This window comes from Porites lutea, chromosome 2 (genome assembly GCF_958299795.1).
Source record: "Porites lutea chromosome 2, jaPorLute2.1, whole genome shotgun sequence".
Taxonomy (NCBI): domain Eukaryota; kingdom Metazoa; phylum Cnidaria; class Anthozoa; order Scleractinia; family Poritidae; genus Porites; species Porites lutea.
Genome location: NC_133202.1, coordinates 1691076 through 1714502, shown reverse-complemented (window position 1 = coordinate 1714502; position 23427 = coordinate 1691076). Strand labels below are relative to the sequence as shown.

The following is a 23427-nucleotide window of genomic DNA, read 5'->3' as shown; positions in this document are numbered from 1 at the left end:
CATCTCTCGTGTCGAGTATCAGAGTATTAAGGGATTCGAGTGCGACTTGTGTGTGATTCAGGCCCCGCGCATACGTATATCCGGATATTTTTAAATCCGCTATTTTTTCTTTCCGGATTTGACTAGGTGACTGATTGCATGACTAAAACAGTTTTTATTTGTCATAGTTAGAGCATTTTTAAGTCAATAATAAGTACACGTATATGTATATAGTATGTACGATATATTATCGTAGCTATTTCTTAATTTAATGTTTTTTTCCTATTTTTCCATTTATTATTAACAATTAGATTTGTAAATTAGTCTTTTCCTCCTTCTTCTTTCTTTGTTCTATTTTGTAAATTAAATATGAAGAGCCACGTAGTGGAGATTTAATAAAAATACTGTACTTTACTTTCGTCCACACGTATTTCCGGATTTGACTTTCGTCCACACGAATCCGCTCTCCATAATGGAAATTTTTGAATACACTATGAACCGGGAATCGTGTGGCCGCTAAATTCGAATATGCCATGGTCAGTTGTATCGTGAATCTTGTATTCCAGATGACCACCTCGACGGATGCTCAGTTTCCAATACTCCCAGAGGAGTCCTGGGTAACAGAAATAATCCGGATATATGTCAGATACGTGTGGACGGGCAAATTCGATTTGAATGCGGATACGTGTGGAAAAAATGGAAAAAATGAGAAATTCAATTGGGAAGCGAACTCGCGTTGTTTCTCTCATTCTTAGTGTTAATTGCGTCCAATATTCTCTCAAGTTGTTTTTATCTTTTTGGGCTTGATCACGTGGTCTATGAGGGACACAATTATTATTCTTAGCAAAATTAAGTTTGGGATAAATCATGGGAAGAGGCGAGCCCGGAGACGGGAAGGAGCGGGAGATAAGGCGCCAGAGTGTGCCATCGCTGCGGGGAGGAGGTGGGGCGACAAACTAGGTGCCTGGTGTCCGTTTTAATAAAGAGAGGAATAGACAGCATTAAAAAAGGCCAATTTATACTAAACTCACATACATATACACAACGAGTTCCCCCGCGGATCCACAGATGCGCAGTAATTTAAATGTACGGGTCCCACGGGCACAGGGAGCGTTTGTGCGTAACGGCCCCTAGTGAGAATAGTCAGGAGAACTAAATTGTTTTGGTAGGGGAATTTATTTCGAGCTATCTTTCCGTGGCTTATAGCTTCTAAGTTTATAGAACGTTGCTAAAGCGTTATTAGTACTTTGCGATAAAGCAAAAAATATCAGAGTTGGTATTACTGGTTTGTTGACTTTTTTTTATCTTTTTTCTTTTCTCTCCACCTGTTTCTAATCTATGAATGTGATAGGAGCCATCCGTAAGTAATGTCTTTTCCGTTTTCTTTTTTGTGCTTGTTGCCTCTGAGAATGTTAAATATAGATGCTGAAAAACTGACGATTGTCTGCCTGTGCTCTTATCTACATTTTGATTTAATAGTGGACAGTTTTTTTTACCAGCGGATTATAGATCTCTTGTATTATTATGCGTGTATGCTTATAAAGCCTAAATTGGAATACACTGCTTGCTTTGCGCGGGGATAAAATAGAAATAAGTTTACAGTACTTTGCTATAGAGCAACGTATATCGGGTATTGTTTTTTGTTTAAACAAGATTTTCATTTCTTTTCCTTTTCTTTTGTTACGTTGATGATCAGTGCGGAGGGTGAGAGGTGGCGGGGGTGGGGGGGGGGGGGGATGTTCCAATTATTCTCCCTTATTTTCCACGTAGTTGAATGCGGATACGTGTGGAAAAAATGGAAAAAATGAGAAATCCAATTGGGAAGCGAGCTCGCCTTGTTTCTCTCATTCTTAGTGTTAATTGCGTCCAATATTCTTTCAAGTTGTTTTCATTTTTTGGGGGTTGATCACGTGGTCTATGAGGGACACAATTATTATTCTTAGCAAAACTAAGCAGTGCCTGTCGTACTACTTCCGTCTATATTTCAGTTCAGCACTGGAAACTTTGTTTTGGCAGCTGATTATCTGTTTTTTGTGCGGCTATTCCACCAACTACGAGTTTAACTAAAGAATACTGCATTATAATTCTCAACGTTGCTAATAAATGAAAATAAGAGAACAGTTCTTTGCGATAAAGCAAATAATATCAGAGTTGGTATTAGCACGTTGAATTATCAGGCACGGGGGAAACAACATTTTTGATTTTCCTTCTATGTTTTTTCATGTTGATGATCAATGAAATACATAATAGTCAATTGCGAAGGTAAGTTGTACTTGTTGTGGTGGTGGTACATGGTGGCGGAGGGAATTACAAAAACTCGTCACAGTGTGGTGTGGACAGACAAACAAAAGGAGTTGGTCATGGAAAAGTTGAAGAATTTTCCATCTTTAAAAGATTATAATTTTGACAATTAGACTACCTTCGTCACTCTCTAAACCTTGTTTGTTTGGCCACTTTAAATTCCACGGAAGTTGTTTTACAAACTAAGTTTGATTCACTCAGGAAATAAAAAAAACATAATCACTTCTTGTTTACCGAGTGGAGTGCTGTCCTGTGGAGGATTAGGAAAACTTCTAGAAATATAAAGAAGCAAACATGGGAGGAAGGAAAATAATGGTGGTAGAAATAGCTACAATCCTGGACAAAAGTCTTCGGGAAAGTATTCATAATTTCAGTATTCATGATAGTATTTATAACTTTCAGCGCTGGAAAACTTTGTTTTGCTAGCTAGCTGATTATCTATTTTTTGTGCGGCTATTCCATCGACCACGAGTTTAACTAAAGCATACTACATTATAATTCACAGCATTGCTAACAAATGAAAATAAGAGAACAGTTCTTTGCGATAAAGCAAATAATATCAGAGTTGGTATTAGCATGTTGAATTATCAGGCCCGGGGAAAACAACATTTTTGATTTTCCTTCTTTGTTTTTTCATGTTGATGATCAATGAAATACATAGACAAAGATGACGAAGGTAAGTTGTGTTTATTGTGGTGGTAATGGTGGTGGTGGAGGGAAAACAATGGAAATGTGGTAGTGGTGGTGGAGGAAGGAAAACTATAGAAATATAAAGAAGCAAACATGGGAGAAAGGAAAATAATGGTGGTAGAAATAGCTACAATCCTGGTTAAAAGTCTTCTGGAAAGTATTCATAATTTCGGTATTCATGATAGTATTCATAACTTTCTGTAATTTCTGGTCTCCCTCATAAAATAGCCTGTGTACAGACCTCCCCCCCCCACTCCCTCCTCTCCTCAGTAAAAATCTGAGGGGAGAAGAAGTTTTTTTGTACACAGGCTATCATGAAACAGTGCATCCTTTTCGAAATTTTCTTGTACTTTTCCCTCCCCCACCCTATACAAAGTTGAAGCTGGGGAAAAAATTCCGCAACATGCGTCCAACGTTGTTTGTGGGGTGAGGGGAGGGGCAGGGTATGTGTGAATTGGAAAACGTCCCAGAAATTCAAAAGTATCCCAACTTTTGTCCATGATTGTAGTTTGCCTTCATCTTCCTTACCATGCGCAGTTTTAGTGTCAAGAATCAGTGAATCGGAACCAGGGCAGTATGTAGTCTGCAATGGACATGCAATGACAGCGGCAGAAAATATAACGTGCATGGTTACTTTACTGCTTGGTGATTTTACGTCACGGACGAGTTAGCGCTTGTTTCTTTGACAACATCTTAGGTTCAAGTCGACCAATCACAAACCAAGACATTCATCGACCTAAAAATTACTCGAAAATCTGTCAAAGTAGAACGTTAACAATAATCAACAGTCAGCAGAACTGAATTGTTTTGCTAGGAGACTTTATTTTGAGCTCTCTTTTCTGTGGCTTATAGCTTTTAAGTTGATAGAGCGGGCAAAGAATATTGTAGTTACTTTTAGTGTTTCGATGATGATTAAACACAATTTTCTCTTGTTTTCTTTTCTTAATTTTCGGGCTTAATTATGAAAAAGAAAATCAACGTTGCTAAAGCGTTATTAGTACTTTGCGATAAAGCAAAGAATATAAGAGTTGGTTTTTGTGTTTTGTTGACGTTTAACAATACTTTTATCTTTCTCTCTTTTCTTTTTTTATTGTTACGAGGATGATCAATAGTACTTTGTCAAATAAAGCATAGAATATTGCAGTTAGTTTTTGAGCGCAATGACAATGCAATGACAGCGGCAGAAAATAGAACGTGCATAGTTACTTTACTGCTAAGTGATTTTAGTGAGTTAGCGCTTGTTTCTTTGACAACATGAATAGACCCACGAATACTTTTCTTAGGTTCAAGTCCACCAATCAAAAACCAAGACATGCATCGACCTAAAAATTACTCGAAAATCTGTCAAAGTAGAACAATAATCAACAGTCAGCAGAACTGAATTGTTTTGCTAGGAGACTTTATTTTGAGCTCTCTTTTCTGTGGCTTATAGCTTTTTTAAAAGCTATAACTTAAAAGTTGATAGAGCGGGCTTAATTATGAAAAAGAAAATCGACGTTGCTAAAGCGTTATTAGTACTTTGCGATAAAGCAAAGAATATCAAGAGTTGGTTTTTGTGTTTTGTTGAAGTTTAACAATACTTTTATCTTTCTCTCTTTTCTTTCTTCTTTTTTTTTTATTGTTACGTGGATGATCAATAGCACTTTGTCAAATAAAGCAAAGGATATTGTAGTTACTTTTAGTGTTTTGATGATAATTAAACATAATTTCCTCTTGCTTTCTTTTCTTTATTTATGTCGATGATCAATAAACACGACAGCACCAATATTACGTAAGTAATGCTTACAAGGAATTCAGTCCTTTTTTTGACTCTGGTTTATGCTAGTCTCGTCTGTCTCTAGTAGATAATTTTTTTAGTTTTGCCAGTAGATTATCTATATCTGTGGATAGCATTTAATGCTCAAAAAAGGCATGAATTACAACAAGAAAACGGAAAGGAGAGGGGGCTGTGTGAACACAGGCTACCATAAAACAGTGCATCCTTTTCGAAATTTTCTTTGAAGTTCTCCCTCCTCCGCCCTATACAAAGTTGAAACTTGGAAAAAAATTCTGGAAACGTGTGTCCAACGTTGTTTGTGGGATGAGGGGAGAGGCAGGGTATGTTCCCAATTATTCTTCCTTTTTTGCCATGTAATCCGGCCCGAGGATTTTAGATTAGATTTTAGGATTTTAGTGGTTTCTTGGCGTTTTAACAATGCTCATGCACTTTTATCGTTCTCTGTTTTCTCTCCGCCTGTTTATAATTCTTCCTGAATTCATATATTTGATGCTTTTTATGTGAACAGACTAGCTTACGAGTTCAAAGAAACTACACCTTAAATCTGGAGTACAAAGAAGTCCGTGATCAGTTTTTAGAAAACCTCAATTTTTCCATACATTTTCTGTAATTTTAATACAGCTGTCGAATTACAGAAAATATATGAGAATATTAATTATTATTATTATTATTACTATTATTATTATTATTATTATTATTATTATTATATAGCAAATAATATCGAAGTTACTATAAGTATGTTGTTTATCAGGTTAAACAACATTGATTTTCTTCCTTGTTTTTTCATGTTGATGATCAATGAAATACATATTGACAAAATTAGATGAAGGTAAGTTGTGTGTCTGACCTCTCCCATATATTTTATTTATTATTATTATTATTTGCTTATGCCTAGTAAGTTAATGATTGAACGGGGTGGCACCCGTGACCTCGTAACTCGTAAGTTGTGCTTCAGTTGATGGAAACAGATGCAGCAAAACCAATGAGTTTTTTCTTACATTTAACTTAGAAATTCTAACTTACAATGATCAAAATAGAGCACTAAATCAAATAAGCTTACAGTAGTTTGCGCGGGTTGAGCAAACTATATCGAGTTGCTATTAATGCATTTTTACCAGTAGATCAGAGAAACCTATTGTTGCCCGTCCATACGTATCCAGATATTTTTTAATCCGCTATTTTTTCTCTCCGGTTTTGGCTTTCGTCCACACGTATCCGGTGAATTCGGCATACGAATCCGCCACTTTTTTAATTTGCTCTCCAGAATGGAAATTTTTGAATACGCTATGAATCCAGAATCGTGTGGACGCTAAATCCGGATATGCCGAGGTCAGTTGTACCGTGAATATTGTATTCAAGATGGCTACCTCGACGCATGCTCAGTTTCCAATATTCCCAGAGGAGTCCTGGGTAACAGAAATAATCCGGATACGGTCGGATACGTGTGGACGGGCAAATTCGATTTGAATCCGGATACGTGTGGGAAAACCAAGGGTAGGAAAAAATGAGAAATCCAATTGGGAAGCGAGCTCGCGTTGTTTCTCTCATTCTTAGTGTTAAAAGGCCATTTGCATGATAGCGTCATTTTACTACTATGACTAGGATCCTTGAGGGTATCGCTTTCTTGTGCAAATTAGGGCTTTTGTTATTTAAACCTCACTGGGGCTACCAAATTTAAATACGAAAAGAGAAACGAAAAGAATTCTGGGCGTAGTAGTAAAACGACGCCTCGTGCAAATGGCCTATTGCATCCAACATTCTTTCAAGTTGTTTTCATTTTTCTAGGGTTGATCACGTAGTGTACGAGAGACTTATAGCTTTAAAGTTGATAGAGCGGGCTGAATTATAAAAAAAGACATCATTAAGTTGCTAAAGCGTTATTAGTAGTTTGCGGCAAAGCCAATAATATCTCAGTTGGTATTAGTGGTCTGTTGGCGTTTTAATAATGCTCATGCACTTTTATCGTTCTTTCTTTTCTCTCCGCCTATTTATAATTCTTCCTGAATTCATATATTTGTTCCTTTTTATGTGAACAGACTAACTTACGAGTTCAAAGAAACTACACCTTAAATCTGGAGTACAAAGAAGTCCGTGATCAGTTTTTAGAAAACCTCAATTTTTCCATACATTTTCTGTAATTTTAATACAGCTGTCGAATTACAGAAAATGTATGAGAATATTTATTATTATTATTATTATTATTATTATTACTATTATTATTATTATTATATAGCAAATAATATCGAAGTTACTATAAGTATGTTGTTTATCAGGTTAAACAACATTGATTTTCTTCCTTTGTTTTTTCATGTTGATGATCAATGAAATACATATTGACAAAATTAGATGAAGGTAAGTTGTGTGTCTGTCTTCTCCCATATATTTTATTTATTATTATTATTATTTGCTTATGCCTAGTAAGTTAATGAATGAACGGGGTCGCACCCGTGTTCTCATAACTCGTACGTTGTGCTTCAGTTGATGGAAACATACAGCAAAACCAATGAGTTTTTTCTTACATTTAACTTAGAAATTCTAACTTACAATGATCAAAATAGAGCACTAAATCAAATAAGCTTACAGTAGTTTGCGCGGGGTGAGCAAACTATATCGAGCTTATTATGACTACTAAAGGCGGGATGCAGAATGAGTTTTCATAAAGTAACGTATTTTTTCTTGATACTTCAAAAAGCTTCTTCATGCGACTAAACGTATCCCGGTGGTTGCATGATGGCTTTGCCCCCGCTAGAAGACCTAGAAAAAATATTCGTAATGCTAAGAGACAGGCTTTTTTGTAGGCAGCACAGCAATGCAGAGACACTGCGACGTGCTGGTCTAGCTCTGTTCAAATGAAAAGTTCAGTCTTCAATTTTCTTTATTTTTTCTTTGTTGCTGTTCCTTGTCAGTCATGAAACGAGCAAGGTTTTCGCTTTTAAAATTTTTCTTGATAGGTTTCCTTGTTAAAAAACTGAAGTGTTAGTTTATTAAGGGAAAAGCAAGGGTTTCTGGGAAAATAAGGGTAGGAAAAAATGAGAAATCCAATTGGGAAGCGAGCTCTCGTTGTTTCTCTTATTCTTTAAGTGTTCATTGCGTTCAACATTCTAACAATTCGTTTTCATTTTTCTTGGGTTGATCACGTAGTCTACGAGGGACACAATTATTATTCTTAGCAATGCTGCACCGAGCTGGTCTTAATAGAGAAACTCTTGGAGTTGATGTTGTAAAGCGAAGTGGTTTTCCATTTTTTCTATTTAAGTTTTTTTTTTCAAAGTGATGTAAATGAGATTGTTTTTCAATCACAATATTTCTCCGTTTCTGATTGGCTAAAATCACACGCATATAATTCATCATAACCAGCTACTGTTGACCAAATTTGGAAGATTTTTGCCATATTGAACCGATGACGTCGAAAGTTTAGCAAACTTGCAGATTATTGAACCGTTAAACAAAAAAACCTGGGGACGGGTTTGAGTTGTTTTCGAAGTAAGTTATGGCTGTGTAAGTGAGTAATGGCAGAACATTTTACTCGTTTCACGGCGAACTATTGTCTAAAAACATGGCACAAGGAGACAACTCGACGGAAGGCATGCATCTGCTATTTGGAGTTTATTTGCAGACATGAACAGCCCTTTATCTCCTAAACTTCCCGATAAAGATGATTATCGATATTGAACTTTTAAACATTGACCGAGGTAATCATGTTTTAGCTTGTTTTTAAACTTGGAATTATTTTGAATGAATAATAAAGCATAATTACTGAACAATGGATTAAAACAATGAATGATCTATCTATTGTGTCACTATGCCATAGTGCGGACTACAAATTTAACGAAAGAATACTACATTATAATACACAATATTGCTAACAAATGAAAATAAGTTAACAGTGCTTTGCGATAAAGCAAATAATATCGAAGTTACTATAAGCATGTTGATTGTTCATTTTATCAGGTACGTTAAACAACATTGATTTTCTTCTTTTGTTTTTTCATGTCGATAATCAATGAAATACATAGACGCATGTTGCCTTGGTAAGTTGTGTGCCTGACTTCCCCCATTATTGTTATTAATAATTATCATTATTGTTATTACTACTATTATTATTATTATTATAATTATTATTATTATCGATAAATAAATCATCATCGATATCTATCGGAAATCGATATTAATCGAAGTCACAACTGTTTTCTTTGTCGATTTGTATCGATTGATATCGGAAATCGATATCAATCTTCGATTGATGACGATTACTATCGATCTTTATCGATTATTCGGTTCCTGTGAAAGGTTTGAACACAGGAGTCATTTCAAAAGTAGGTAGAGTTTGATCGTCCGGGTGAACGTAGTCCTGAATACCCCACTCCAGAAATACTGTAACATATCATGCTCTTTGTTTGGGAGTTAAAATGGCCCCAAGAGAAACTGAAAACAATGCTTTTGCAAAACTTTGGAGTGACAAACAAAGCCAATGAGCATTATGGTATGTTATAGTATTTCTGGAGTGGTTAATAGTGCGTTTCGATCCGTCTGTTGTCACAGTTAAACAGTCGTCTATTGTTAGTCAAAACTAGTGGTGGGAATCGGTTGAGATTTCACAATCGACCATCGGAAATAATCGGATTGCCCCAACCGATCGATCATCGATTATAATCGGAAAAATCTACCAGACTGTGCATGTTGTTACGTTCAAGATTACATTGCAGCAGTTCAAGTGAGACTGACACGAAATCAACAAAACACACGTGCCACAAACCTTTGTTGGCGTATTGCTTTCTGCAAAGCCTACAGATTACCTTCGTCATATCCAAGTTTTCCTTTGTTTTGGGCCCTTCCTTCAGTTGATAAAAACCAAAATATTCCCACACTTTTGACCTGTCGTTTCCAGGATAACGACAGATCTCCATCTCGGCCATTTCAGCCGCCATGTTGGACTCGTCAAAAACATGTAAGCGAGGCAGGTCTGAGAGAGGACCTTGGGGATTAATTTTAGGCGACATTTCGCTGCGATGTTGTTTCTTAATACCTTTCATTCGCTAGTGATAGTAGTGATACTACAAACACAAAACAGTGAGCTTGTAATTTATGTTTTGGTTCAGTTGTTTGCGAAATACAAAGCAACTTAGCATGCCACATCTTTCAAATAAGCGTGGTGTATTTGAAGTGACAACAACACCGCGCGCAGGGTACGCACAGGTAAACACATTCAATCTTATATCTGCTGTCATGACTTAGAAGTTAGGAGTCCACGAAAAAAGACAACTCACACCAAGATATTAAACGTACATTTTTATTGATTTTAATACTTTTATTTGTCACCAATAAATTTTTAATTTTTCCGCGACAATCGATCATGAAAAAAGCATAATCGATTGTCGCGTCGCTTGAACTTTTCGATCAACTTTCGATTATAATCAATCATCGGCCCACCACTAGTCAAAACCTTTTCTACAACTACTTCGAGAATTTGATTACTGGTCGCTTAATAGAGGGTGGGTGTTTAATAGTTTGCCGCTTTATGGAGGATGTCTTGACTTGGCTCGTAGGATAGGATGGGAATATGTTTTTTGACAAGACCTCTAGATCTGGAGATGAATGGTCAGAACGGGCTCGGCGGTTAGAAGTATTAGGTGTGTTCGGTGAGGTCTTTCAAGTACGCGGGCTATATTTGACAGTGAAGTTCAGGACCCTAGAGTTAAAGCGTTAACGCTTTTAAAGTTACGTCTCTACACAACTCAGCTTTCACCGGCCATCTTGAGAAACTTTCGAGTTTGATGAAAACAGTGATGTCGGACAAATTGGTCAGGGTGCTAGTGCTTGGACCATTTGTACTTTTTTCTTCCAAGTTCTTCCAACGCTTACACGGTGTCTTACCTGGCCAAAGTGGTACCGCTGTCACCAAACGTAACACAAACAGAATGGCACAGCTGGTTTTCAGTTCACTCTCTAACACGCCCATGCACCTTATTGGTTCTTAATTTCGCGGGTACTTAAATTTGCAATTTTGGCGAGACGGTATTTCGCCGGGTTTAAATAGGAAAATATGAAAAAAGGGTATTAAATGTGAAATCAAAGACCCGCGAAATGAAGTACCAATAGGCAATTTGCACGACGGCGTCATTTTATTACTGCGACCAAATTTCTTTTGGGTTTTCTTTTCATATTTTAATTTGGTAGCCCCAGTGAGGTTTAAATAGCAAAAGTCCTAATTTGAACAAGAAAGCAAAACCCTGAAGGATTCTGGTCATAGTAGTAAAATGACGCCATCATCCAGATAGCCTATAAGGTACACACTTTATTGAGTGTATTTGAAAGACTACAAAAACTCCGCATGTCTGACCCAACTTGGACTCAGGCCCTACGCTACATACCGATACGGAGCATTAAACTAAATAAAGCTTAAATTATATCACACCATATAACATTGCTTTAGAATGGCTAAAAAATAAATATAAGCTAAGAGTACTTAGCGATATAAAGCAAAGTGATGGAAGTTGCTTTTAGTGTTTTGATTAATGTTTAAATAACATTTTCGTCTTTCTTTTTTCTTTTCTTTTCTTTTTTTTTTTTTCATGTTGAATTTCCAGTTCCTAGAGCAGCAACTTTAAACGATGGTAAGCAGTATTTCCGGTGGCTTCTATTTTGTTTTCTGTTCAGACCATGTTGCCTCAGTAGGTGTTAAAAGATGACGCAGAACTAACTGGACTAAATCAGTTAATATTAGCCTGTTCCAGGCTCCAAGATAGTAGTGAAAAGTCGTTAAGTAAAAAGCCCCTTTCCCAAGTCGCGCGCGTCTTGTTTTCGCTTTGCTCGTTTTAATACGTCCCCGTTATACTATCTGAGAGCCTGGCACAGGTTAGGTTGGTTAATAGTAGTAGATAATCTTGCAGCACTTTGCAATAAAGCAAAGTATATCAGAAGGTATTAGTGTTTGTTGATGTTTAAACAACATTTGTGTCTTTTATTTTGTCTTCTCATCTTGGTGTTCAGTGAATGTGACACATGACAGTAAATGACGTCCCTGACTTTTCTTTTTATGTGCTTTAACCTCAGAAAAATGTTGCAGAAATAATTAGTGTCTGTCTCCCTTCTACATTTGAATTTAATACCGTGCAACTTTGTTTTTACCAGTGTGGTTTATCCATATCCTTACTGCAACCTTCAATTTAACCTAATAGTGCTAAAGGCATAAATGCTAATAAAAGCATTCACCATCCTTACCCTATATTTACTCCACAGTTTTTACATTTTCGCGTAATATTTTGCAAGGACCAAGTTTGTGCAAATCCATTCTTTTCGTTCAGTATACGCAATTCGGTAGGGGAACTCGGAAACATGAAGAGAATGCATTATTTAAAGAAGGGTCTTAATATTAGTTTACTGATTGCTTTCACGGGAATTTACAAGAGGGCGAAACTGCAAACTGTCACGGTTTGGCAACACCGCTTTTCAAGATTACAAGTTTGGGCGACCGATTTTTGTACCGCTTACATTTATTTCAAAAGATATTTTTGGAAACAGTCTCCTAGTTTGGTTTTCATTTTAATCTTAAATGCTCCTTACTAGTGATATGGGAATCTCTAACCCTAACCCTAACCCAAAACGCTAAGGTAATATGAGATGGGGATGCCCATATCACAAGGGGTTTTGGGAATGGGGATGCCCAAAACGCGGGGATGTCCATATCACTGCAAAACCGGCCTACTATCTTAGAGCCTGAAGCAGGCTATTCACTGTGTTTACCCTTTGAACCAATCAAGACGCACGATTTATTTTTGCTATGCTTTTAATATTGGATGGTGTTAGTGGTGTGTTGATGCTTAAATAATATTTTCATCTTCTTTCTGTCCCTTTTCATGTTGATCAATGAATATAGTAGTACGCCTATTTCTCACTGAACGCCACATATTCTGTTCTTGCATTGCTTGTCTCAGGTCATACAAGAAAGATGCACGAAAACTAACTAGTCCTGTCTCTATACCTACTTCCATTTGCATTTTCAACAAGTAATGCACAAAGTTGCTATTTTCTACTCATTTACAACTCTATATAGCCTGAATTTTGAAGTTTGCAATAAAGCAAAGAATATCCGCTATTAATATGTTGTTTATCAGGTTAAACAAAGAGAATCAAGTTGCTATTAGTTTTTTGTTCATAAACATACTTTTCCTTTTCATGTTGATGATAAAGCGTAAATAATATATGCGTCGGAATTATGGCTTCAGTTCAGAATCAGTTAAAGTTAAACAATTAAGCAAAACTATAAAGTAGTGTCTTTGTCCAAGATGGCCTGTTCACAGACCCTCTATTTTCTCTTCAAAGTCCGTCGAGCGCGAGTGATAAAAAACAAAAACCGCGGGACTTATTCGTCTCCAGCGCAAGGGGGTAGGGGTGAGGGGAGGTATTTTCCAAAAGAACTAAAAGAAAAGAAAACAAAGTCTGTGTACAGGTTACGTCCAAGACTCAGTACTAAGAAACTTTACCTAGCAAATGGTTTATCTAATTCCCTCGCTTATGACTCGTAACAGAAAGAAGAATACATCTACGGTTTGATTCACTTTACTTAGAAGCACATCTACCCACGCGTCGTATGTCTGTGAAACGGGCCTATCGGACCCAGCTCGGCTCAATCCCCACGGTATACTACATCCGGCCTCATATGGTATCAGTCATTCTAGAGGCAGCCTAGACGCCCTAATGTGGCAAGCTTTCAGCTCCAAATATAGGGACCTACTCGGAGCAGAAAACATACAGCTGGGTAAAACATACAGGCTGGGAAAACATACAGGTTGGGTATGTGGAGATGTCCTTAAAACATGGCCAAAATTTGGTGAAAGAGAAAGTTTACTGGTACACCCAAACTACTTCTAGGCATTCCCTCTTTTCACCATTTGAGACTCATTCATGATATCCCAGGAATGTACACTATAAAGGCTATTGAAGTAAAGGTACCCCCACCTCCTCTCCGCTGGAAAGAAGATGTTCTAGAAGTCTACCCAAAACTGTTTAAAGGGCTTGCCAAGCTGAATGATGATGCGAAACCATTATGCCATGACCTCCTCCTGGAAAGTACCCTTACCCCTCATAGTAGTTGTCCCATGGCCAAATGGCGACATACGACATATTTTGGTCTAACAAAGTTACACCAAGCGGTTAAAAGAGAACTGTACCAAATTTATACTCTAACAGTACAGAGTACGCTTGGAAGCATTGGGCAAGGCGCAGTGTACTCAAATTTAGACGCCAATTCTGGATTCCATCAATTATCTCTGCGCAAATCGAAAAAGAAGCATTGCTGATTAACTTGGTTTCTAGAACATCGGGTTACCAACGGTAAAAGTGCAGACAGACCACAAACTGCTTGTGTCCGTATGCGGGTGATGTAGTTTAACATAACAATGGAACATGTCCGAGGAAAACTAATCTCTACTGAATAAGATTTCTTTGTAATCGCTGTCATGGTAACATTACCAGCCTCACACCAGCGTTTCGTCCAGAAACCCTCAGACAGAACGTCCTCTGAGACATCTACACGATGCCCACCAAGGTATTAATTACAAACACATGTAAAAATGCAGCCTTTTCCGTTTGCTGGCGTGGACGTTTTCGTGAGATCGAGAAGACCGTGGGGAAAAGTTGCAGCAGACTTCTTTGTCCATAAAGGTCACAGTTAGGCTGTTTGTGATAGATTACTATTCACGCGACGTTGAAATATGTCTTGCACAAGTGACTCCCGATAACTCGAACCCTCAAGGGAAATCGAAAAAAGGTTCTAGTTATCGGTAGCTCGAGTTATCGGGAGTTCGACGAAAATAGCCGAGAGTAAGATAAAACACAGTTTTTACTGCACAGTGAACATTTTAATCACATTTAATTGTAGAAATGTCAAGTGAAAATTAAAAGATACTTCTAGATTATAAATCCCAACGTATAACGTAACAAAAGATAGCCTAAATAGAGCATCCTTTTTACCGTTTTGAGAAGAAAAGTTGCAATCAATCAGTCAATTTGCATCCAAACAATTTAAGACGGAATCGACTAAGAATTTTTGTAATTTTAATTTTCAGTGGACAAAAACCTTGTGAGAATAATTTAAAAAATATCGAATTCTTTTTTACACTTTTCAATGACTATAGAGGTATAATAATAACACCAGAGGCAATTTCTCATCGTAGCCAAAAATAAATGTCATATTTCAGACGAAATGTGAAAACACAGATAAAATTTTGAAACTTCATGTGTAAGATGTCATTTTGTGAAATTTAAAATTTGTTTTCACGGGCTCCCATAAGAAATTTTCTTTGATGTTATTACAGATAACTAATTACATCTATAGCCCTTGAAAAATAAGAAAAAGAATGCAATACTTAAAATTATTCTGTTACAAGGTTTGAATTTTAAAATTAATCAATTTCCTGATGGATTCTGTCTTAAAGAGGTTAAAGCTCTATGGCGGTTCGGACATATTTCATCATCCCCACTGTATTCACAGTGCAATGGCGAGGTCGAGCGGGCAGTACAGACCATGTACGAAGCCTAGCAGTCGCAGAATTTGATCTTGTATACTGCTCCCTGTCTGTCCTCTGTCTTTGTCCTTGACATTAGTAAGAAGTCGTCGTAAAATGGTTATCGGTTTGTGTGCAACACGTATATTGTAAGGTTGTAATATACATGCGATAGTTTCAAAGGTGCCTCTGATGTACGGTATAGTCGCTGTCGTAACAGGGCCAGAGTGGACGTTGGGCTAAGTGTTGGAATCAGTGTTACTGTGAGTGTTCCGTCTAACAAAGTACGTGTTGTAATTGTTCTTACCAAAAACGTTGTTAAGATAATCAGTCTCGTCTTGTAGGCTGTCCGGTAAGTCGCAAACTAGTTTCGCTCGTCTCGGCAAAGTCCGGATAGTAATAGCCTTGTGAGAGGTCGGGTTGTAAGACTGGGCCGGATTATTCAACGTTGGGTTAAGATAACCCAGGGTTAGTGCGAAATTTGAAATGTGAAAGCTTAGAAAGCAAATTCAGTTAAATTCTCTTTTGCCTACAATTTGATGATTGCCCACTCTCACAAGAATAGAGGAAATTGGTAGAGAAATTACTTTTGATAAAAAGAAAAACAGACCTGGGTAAAAATTTAATCCTGGGTTAGCGCTAATCGGCCTTTGAACAACTGGGCTCTGGTGTCTGAGTAATCGGTTGGTATGTGTCGGTTTTCTGTAAATATTCGTTTGTAGTTTGTTGTTGTCGCGAGTGACCAAGGAGTCTGTGGCTCTACTTAAACGTAATAGAGCGGGCTGAATTTAAAAAGAAAAAAAATGTTGCTAAATTGTTGAAAAAAAGAAAACGATTTATCAGCACTTTGCGATAAAGCAAAAAATATCAGTTGTTATTCGTGTTTTAACATCTCTTTTATCTTTCTCTTTCTCTTTTCATGTTGATAATCCGTGAATATCAGGCAGAAAAGTACCTCACCGTAAGTAAAACCTTTTCCGTTTTCTCATTTGAGCTTGTTGCCTCTGATAATGTAAAATATAGATGCAGATTCTTCCTTTTTTGCCATGTAATCCAGGCCCGACGATTTTAAAGTGCGGTGACTTGTTAATCTACCTTAAACCATAGTTTTGCCTGATCTTATTTTGGTTTTCTTTTTTTTTTTGTGTTGTTGGTCAGGTCCGATTCAATCAATTCCTTTGGGTAAGTAAACTATGTTACCGTAACGGTCTTGTACTTTGTCATGTCCTAATTGTTTGGTTAGTTGATGAGAATAGATACAGCAGATATTCAGACGGTCCTTTTTTGTCTTAAATTTGGCGACTCTGCTCTGTCAGTCATGATGCAGCAAACTTATGCAGGTAAATCTGTGTTAAACGGGGCGTGTTAAATTGGGCGTTTGCAATAGACTGCGTAATAGCGTTGCGACATCTTAATACACGAGGCTTTGGTAATCCTGCAGGTTTAGGTGTATTATGACTACTAGAGGCGGGAAGCAGGCCGAGAAAGCCCGTGCAATAAGTTTTTTTTTATATAAAATAACGTATTCTTCTTGATATTTCAAAAAGCCTCTTCATGCAACTTAACGTATCCCGGTGCTTGCATGATGGCTTTGCCCCAGCTAGAAGACCTAGAAAAATTATTCGTAATGCTAAGAGACAGGCTTTTTGTAGGCAGCATAGCAATGCAGGGACACTGCAAGGTGCCGGTCTAGCTCTGTTCAAATGAAAAGTTCAGTCTACAATTTTCTTTATTCTTTAGTTCGTTGCTGTTCCTTGTCAGTCATGTTCCTTGTTCAGTCATAAAACGAGCAAGGTTTTCGCTTTTAAAATTTTTCTTGACAGGTTTCCTTTAAAAAACTGAAGTGTTAGTTTATTAAGGGAAAAGCAAGGGTTTCTGGAAAAATAAGGGTAGTAAAAAATGAGAAATCCAATTGGGAAGCTCTCGTTGTTTCTCTCATTCTCATTCTTGTGTTCTTTCAAGTTGTTTTCATTTTTCTTGGGTTGATCACGTAGTCTATGAGGGACACAATTATCATTCTTAGCAAAATTAAGCAGTGTCTGTCGTACTACTTCCGTCTATATTTCAGTTCAGCACAGGAAAACTTTGTTTTGCTAGCTTATTATCTATTTTTTGTGCGGCTGTTCCATCGACTACGAGTTTAACTAAAGAATACTACATTATAATTCACAACATTGCTAACAAATGAAAATAAGAGAATAGTTCTTTGCGGTAAAGCAAATAATGTCAGAGTTGGTATTAGCATGTTGAATTATCAGAAAGGAAAATAATGGTGGTAGAAATAGCTACTATCCTGGGCAAAAGTCTTCTGGAAAGTATTCATAATTTCGGTATTCATGATAGTATTCATAAATTTCTGTAATTTCTTGTCTCCCTCATAAAATGGCCTGTGTACAGACCCCCCCCCCCCCCTCCCCCCCATCCCCTCAGTGAAAATCGGTGGTGGGGGTTGGATTATTCCTGAATAATTAATTAGGGCATGTTTACAGTTCAGCATGAGTCAGCAGATTTGCATCAGTTACTATTGTTTAGCCTGTTTAGTATTTTCTTGAACCTTAAGTCAAACGGTATACTAGTTCCAAGCGAGTTCTTTTGACGAACTAAGTTTTTTCCCACGAGCTGGAGTGCTGTGTTTAGTCAAGTGCGACGAAGGTCGAGTTTTAAGTTCTGGAAGCCGTAAGATATCTGAAGTTCAAGTGAGAGTTTGTTATTATTGGCAGAGGCTGTTTAGTTTTACTTAAGTTCAAGTCAAGTTTGTGTTGGAGGATGCTGTGTTTTACAGCTTTGTAAAGACTATGTTCCTTTGGTATTAAACTTCCTTGTGATGATCCGACATCCCTCCCTCTACGCCCATGGTGAATTGTTCAAAACATTCGAACTCGTAACATTGGGTTTTAGCCAATTCCATGCTCAACGTAATTGACTCCTTACCCATGCCTTACATATCTTCATAGAGGTTTTTCTCCGGGTACTCCGGTTTTCCCCTCTCCTCAAAAACCAACATTTCCAAATTCCAATTCGACCAGGGATCAGGTAGATGAAGAACCACGTTGTGGATGTGCTACCTCTAAATCATGTTTTTGAAGCCTGATGTAAGAAGAATAGAGAATCTTTTTTCACTGTTTGTTTTGTTAGACTTTTTATTCACCGCCAGTAACCTCATATTTGACTTAAGTCTAAACGTTTAGACCCAAGTCAAATTTAGAAGGATTTGTATGGAGTCATCAGAGCATAACTGGGCTAATATCTCAGGATAATTTGCTCCGAAATGCTAGTTTTTGGCGAGTAGGTCTCTTGGATGTTGCTCTTTTCAGAATATCCTGACAAATCCCATAATTTCGCAAATTAACACCTTACTCTACCGTATTTCACTTCTTACGATTCCTCCGCATTTACAATTAATCAGTTCCACAACCACGACGCTGAATTGTACGCTCCATAGTGTCTTGTTTCTTGTTGTGTTGATGATCACTGAATATAAACGGTTGGGTTTGGGTCATAAATTTGGGTAGACGTCGGCTCGAGGATTTTAAAGTGTGGCTTGATAATCTTAGTTAAACCATTTTTTGCGTTATCGTATTTTGGTTTTCTTTTTTCATTTTTCATGAGATTTACTCAGGGTAAGTACTGTTTTGTTACGGTCTTGTACTTTGTCGTGTACTAATTGTTGCGTCAGTAGATGTGAATAGATGCTGCAGATATTTAGACAGTTTTTCTTTTTAACATTTAGCGACTCCTCTCTGCCAGATGTAATCATGATTGCCTGCGGAGCAACTTTAAACAGGCAAACCTGTGTGGTCACCCATGGGGATGATATATAGGGCTACATATAATGAAAATGATTCAAATGGGGAATTGGCAGTTGCGCGTCAGGTTTTGGTAGTGCAGGCTTTAGCGTATTATGACTTCAAAAGGCAGCAAAGCCTTGCAATTACTTTTGTTAAAGGAGCGTAATTTTTTTTGCTTTATATATTAAAAAGCTTCCCATCGTCTCTATGCACCTCAATCTAAGAGACAAACTTTTTTGGAGCCAGCTCAGCACTAGGGACTCTGCAAGATGCCGGTGTACTAAAGATTAAATTAATATTAAGTAAATATGAAAACTGATCACTTCCACCATGTCCACCTTAGACTTAACGCGATCTTTTGCTTCACTCGATTTGAAGAGCCATAGCCTGTGACTGGAGGAGGCCTAACCTCTCAGCTTCCTATAGTTTCTGTTAAGTCTCCTCGCCATTAATTTTCTACTTAATACCTTATATTTTTACATTTCTCTTATCGTGTGGCAAATAAATAAATGAATTAATTGATAAAATAGTAAGATTTATAAAAAGGCTCGCAACTGTCTGTACTGTCCGAGAACGATTTTTTTTTTTTTCATTATTTTGTGGTGATAGGTTTTGGTGAAGATGTTAATCCTGGTCGTGTCCTGCCGGAAAACGACCCAACGTGGAAAGCAGGAGGAACAACATTACAAGGATACAGCTCCCAGTACTTCACCACTGCTGACCCAATGAAGGTTGATTCTTCAAAGAAGGTTGAATTGCTGTTGAGGCTTGTAGCAAGGTAAAACGTCTTCTCTTTTATCATCATCATCATCATCATCATCATCATCATCATCATCATCATCATCATCATCGTCATCATCATCATCGTCATCATCATCTTCGTCATCATCATCTTCGTCATCGTCATCGTCATCGTCATCGTCGTCGTCGTCGTCATCATCATCATCATCATTGTTGAACAGTTAATGAATAAGGCTGAGTATCTTATGAAGAATTACGGAGATCGAGGAGGGTGTACAGCCTCGACGGATAACACCCTCCGAGATCTCCATAATTCTTCATATGATAAGAAAGCCGAATTCAATAATCGTTTTATTATTCATTCAAAATAATTCCTAGTTTAAAAACATAGCTAAAACATGCTTACCTCCATCGAACCATCGATGTTAAGTTCATCTTCGATAGTGTACCTTTAGGTTTGTCCAGCGCCGCAAATATTCTCCAAATAGCAGATGTCGCCCTCCGAGGTTGTCTTCTTGCTGTTTTTGTTATGTTTTTAGCTATTACTTCTCGTAGTTCCAACTGTAGTTCTTACTCTTGAAACGAGTGAAGTGTCGGCCATTTTTGTTTTCACAACCAAAACAACTCAACCTCGTCCCCAGGTCTTCTCGGTTAACGGTTCATTAACCCGTAGAAGGCTGCATTTTTGACGTCATTTCCTCGGTAAACACAAAATTTTTCTAAATTTGGTCATCAGTAACTGGTTATGGGGAATTATGCGTGTGCTTTTAGCCAATCAGAATTGGGGAAATATTTTGGATGAAGAATAATAACCATTAAACTTTAAGAAGAATAAATAAATTTAAATAGAACTGATGATTTGTTTGTCATATTTTTTGAAATTCATGATTTTAAAATGACTGAATAGTTTCCAGTTCGGTCATATATTATGTAATTGTATTAGGGCATGAAGTCCGTTTTTTTTTTTTTCAATCCATAGTATGACCACATACAATATCACTGACTACACGAAGTTTTCTAACCATATTTATCAAAACTATGTGGCGAAATAGTTGTCCTGATGATGATGATCATAATAATAATAATAATAATAATAATAATAATAATAATAATAATTATTATTATTATTATTATTATTATTATAGTAATAACATAAAAAAATACACACAAAGTGATAGTCTTAAGGTATTGTTTGATGACAGTCCCAGGAATTAAAGAAGTCCATCATCCTTGAGACAGCAGTCAACAGCAACTGTTGGCGTCAGTGTCATACAGTGTCTTATTACACTGTTTAATCATGCTGAAATGAGCTTAATCACATCAGAGGACTGTCTGTTGTGTCTGTGGAGGATGTAGGGTGTTGTTATGGTTCGCCCTTGGAGTATTGATTGCATTTATGCGCTAGCACACACCTCATTGCCTGGTATGTGTAGGGCAAGTTTCTGCCTGCCTGAAATCTTCTTTTCCTTTCTTTTACATGGTTAAAGCAGGATAAATCAACTCATAACTTACCAGCCCGAAGGAAACAGTTCATTCTGTTTCTCGAGAATCTCAATGTTTCCCGAGGTGAAGCCGAAAGAAACATAGATTCTTGGGAAACAAAGGGAGGGACCGGTCTTGAAGTGATTTGTTATATAGCCGGAAATTTTGAAGCTGGAACTCCATCATTAAACCTCGCTGTAACGGCAGTCGCTGGTCAACATTCGCACTGTTACCCTCTGACGTCATAGATTTTGTAATGTTGCTCGATCAGGTATGACCTCGAAGGGGACCAGTGAGAGTACGCGCTGTTATGAAAAACTTCCCAACTATATAACAATACCCATTGTATTCCTTATACACCTATTTCAATTAAGGTTGGTTCAGAGAAGAATGATGCATGATCCATGTTTCATGGCCCGCGGTGCATTATTGTTGCAAGGCAAGTAAATTATGTGCCCGCAACGAACTTGAACCTACAAAGCAAACGCTGCTGACGCTTCTATGCCGCATAGAAGCGTGACGTCAGCAGAACGTTAAGACAATGTATTTCAAAACGCTGAATCCTATTCCAGGCTTTTTAATTTAAGACAGTGATTGAGGTTAGGTTTTTCTCTATGGTAATATGCAAATACTACAAATTTTCAACGAGTTTGCCTGGCTCGCGCACGTGGGAATTTTGGATGGAGTTAAAAAGAAATCAAATTCAAGGCGTTTGTTGAACAACAATAAATAATTTAACATTACGTGTTTAATTATTTTTGAGGCAATTTTTTTGAAACTGAATATATATATATATATAAAACAAAGAATAGCGTTGATTTGCTTTATTGAAATAACCAGCATTCTGGCCCATGCAAAAACGCAGCAACTATATATATATTCATTTAATGTTGGTAAAAAAAGAGGCTTCCAATTTTTTACTATCAGATTTTAAAAATGAAATTTTTCAGCTCGCTTATGCTTAAGAATTTTAGTAGCCATTTGACTTGAAAGCTCTCTTGAACGCCTTTTCACAAATGGTCTCCATTATTTCATGATCAATGAACGTGAACAAGACTAAACTTTCTGCTACAAAAGGGTTTACCATAGTGCTCTACAGGCTATGAAACATGGTTCACGGGAGCAACCTCAGTTGAAATAGGTGTATGTAGATGCGTTGACCTAGACCGAGTTTTTAACCTAACCCCTTTTACTTTCATTTTCAGAGAGGACGAGACAGACCTTGTTTTTCCCAAAGAGGACTTCAAACCGCTGTCCACCTTGTGTCCACCAGCTGTACCAGAGTAGAAAGGGACAGGAGCGAGACATTAGCATGCAACTGTATTAAATTTGAGCTAGTAGCTTAAAATTACTCTTCATTTCATTTCCAGAAGTCAGCTATGATTAAAAAAAAATAAAAATAAAAACTTTTCGGATCTCAAAATAACCCCTGCTCAAGGTTGTGTTAGAACCTTTAGACTGCATATGTTAAGAAATATACTAGGCTGGCTTTTTCCAAGCTGTAGATAAGCACAGCTAGTTATCGTTTTAATTTAAAAATTGATTCGAAGAGGAGGTGTGACGTTTCGGTTCTAGGTGTTTCTAACAAAAGATCGAGAGAAAGAAAAGAAGGAATGAAAACAAGTAAGAATAGCAGTACGTAACTTTTTATAATATGAAGCCTGGAATTCTGACCGGAAAACTCGCACTACTTGATCTAACATTGACGAGACTTCAGAAAACAATGGCTGTTGTAAGAGCTCGATAGAGGCGAATAAATGTTTTAGTCTCTTCGGCTGATTTGGCTACACCTTAAATAGGAGTTCCTTGTCCCACAAAGTCAAATTTAAGTGTTGAATTTTTATACACAAGCGAGGTTTTAACCGGACCACTTCTGAATAACCCTTGATGTGCCAGTTAAGATTTTTTTTTTTGACATTTTGATAACGCCCCAAGGAAACTAATGACAGTAACGTTTTAATACCCACTGTTAACAGCTTTTCTCGTACCTCTCCCAGCAAATTAATTAACCCAGCGAGAAGTTGTAAGGTGCCAAAAGTAACTGTGTCACGGAGTATTTGGAATTTTTGCGCTCCCTATAAAAAAACGTCACTTTTTCAAGACTTTCCGCCTCTCTCTCGTGTTTACTACGAGGAGATTTTCGGGAGAGGAGCGCGAGCTCGTT

General features: G+C 37.3%; 2 protein-coding genes across 2 annotated transcripts in view; both read left to right on the top strand.

Moving 5' to 3' along the window:
- LOC140929174 (uncharacterized) overlaps positions 1 to 23427 on the top strand; it is a 203655-nt gene that overhangs the window by 32762 nt on the left and 147466 nt on the right. The window lies entirely within an intron of this gene.
- LOC140927268 (uncharacterized) lies at positions 7069 to 22723 on the top strand. Its single transcript, XM_073376898.1, has 7 exons — positions 7069 to 7099; positions 8764 to 8778; positions 11335 to 11361; positions 16196 to 16213; positions 16411 to 16434; positions 19650 to 19818; positions 22469 to 22723. The coding sequence occupies exons 1-7, from the start codon at positions 7069 to 7071 to the stop codon at positions 22548 to 22550; spliced, it is 366 nt and encodes a 121-aa protein (XP_073232999.1). The 3' UTR covers positions 22551 to 22723.

Bases quoted from the DNA above. Each gene is read 5' to 3' on its own strand.
- LOC140927268 (XM_073376898.1), top strand. From the start codon at position 7,069: ATGAAATACATATTGACAAAATTAGATGAAG. The intron at 16,435-19,649 runs GTAAGTAAACTA...TTGTGGTGATAG, and splicing joins GATTCAATCAATTCCTTTGG to GTTTTGGTGAAGATGTTAAT. The intron at 19,819-22,468 runs GTAAAACGTCTT...TTTCATTTTCAG, and splicing joins CTGTTGAGGCTTGTAGCAAG to AGAGGACGAGACAGACCTTG.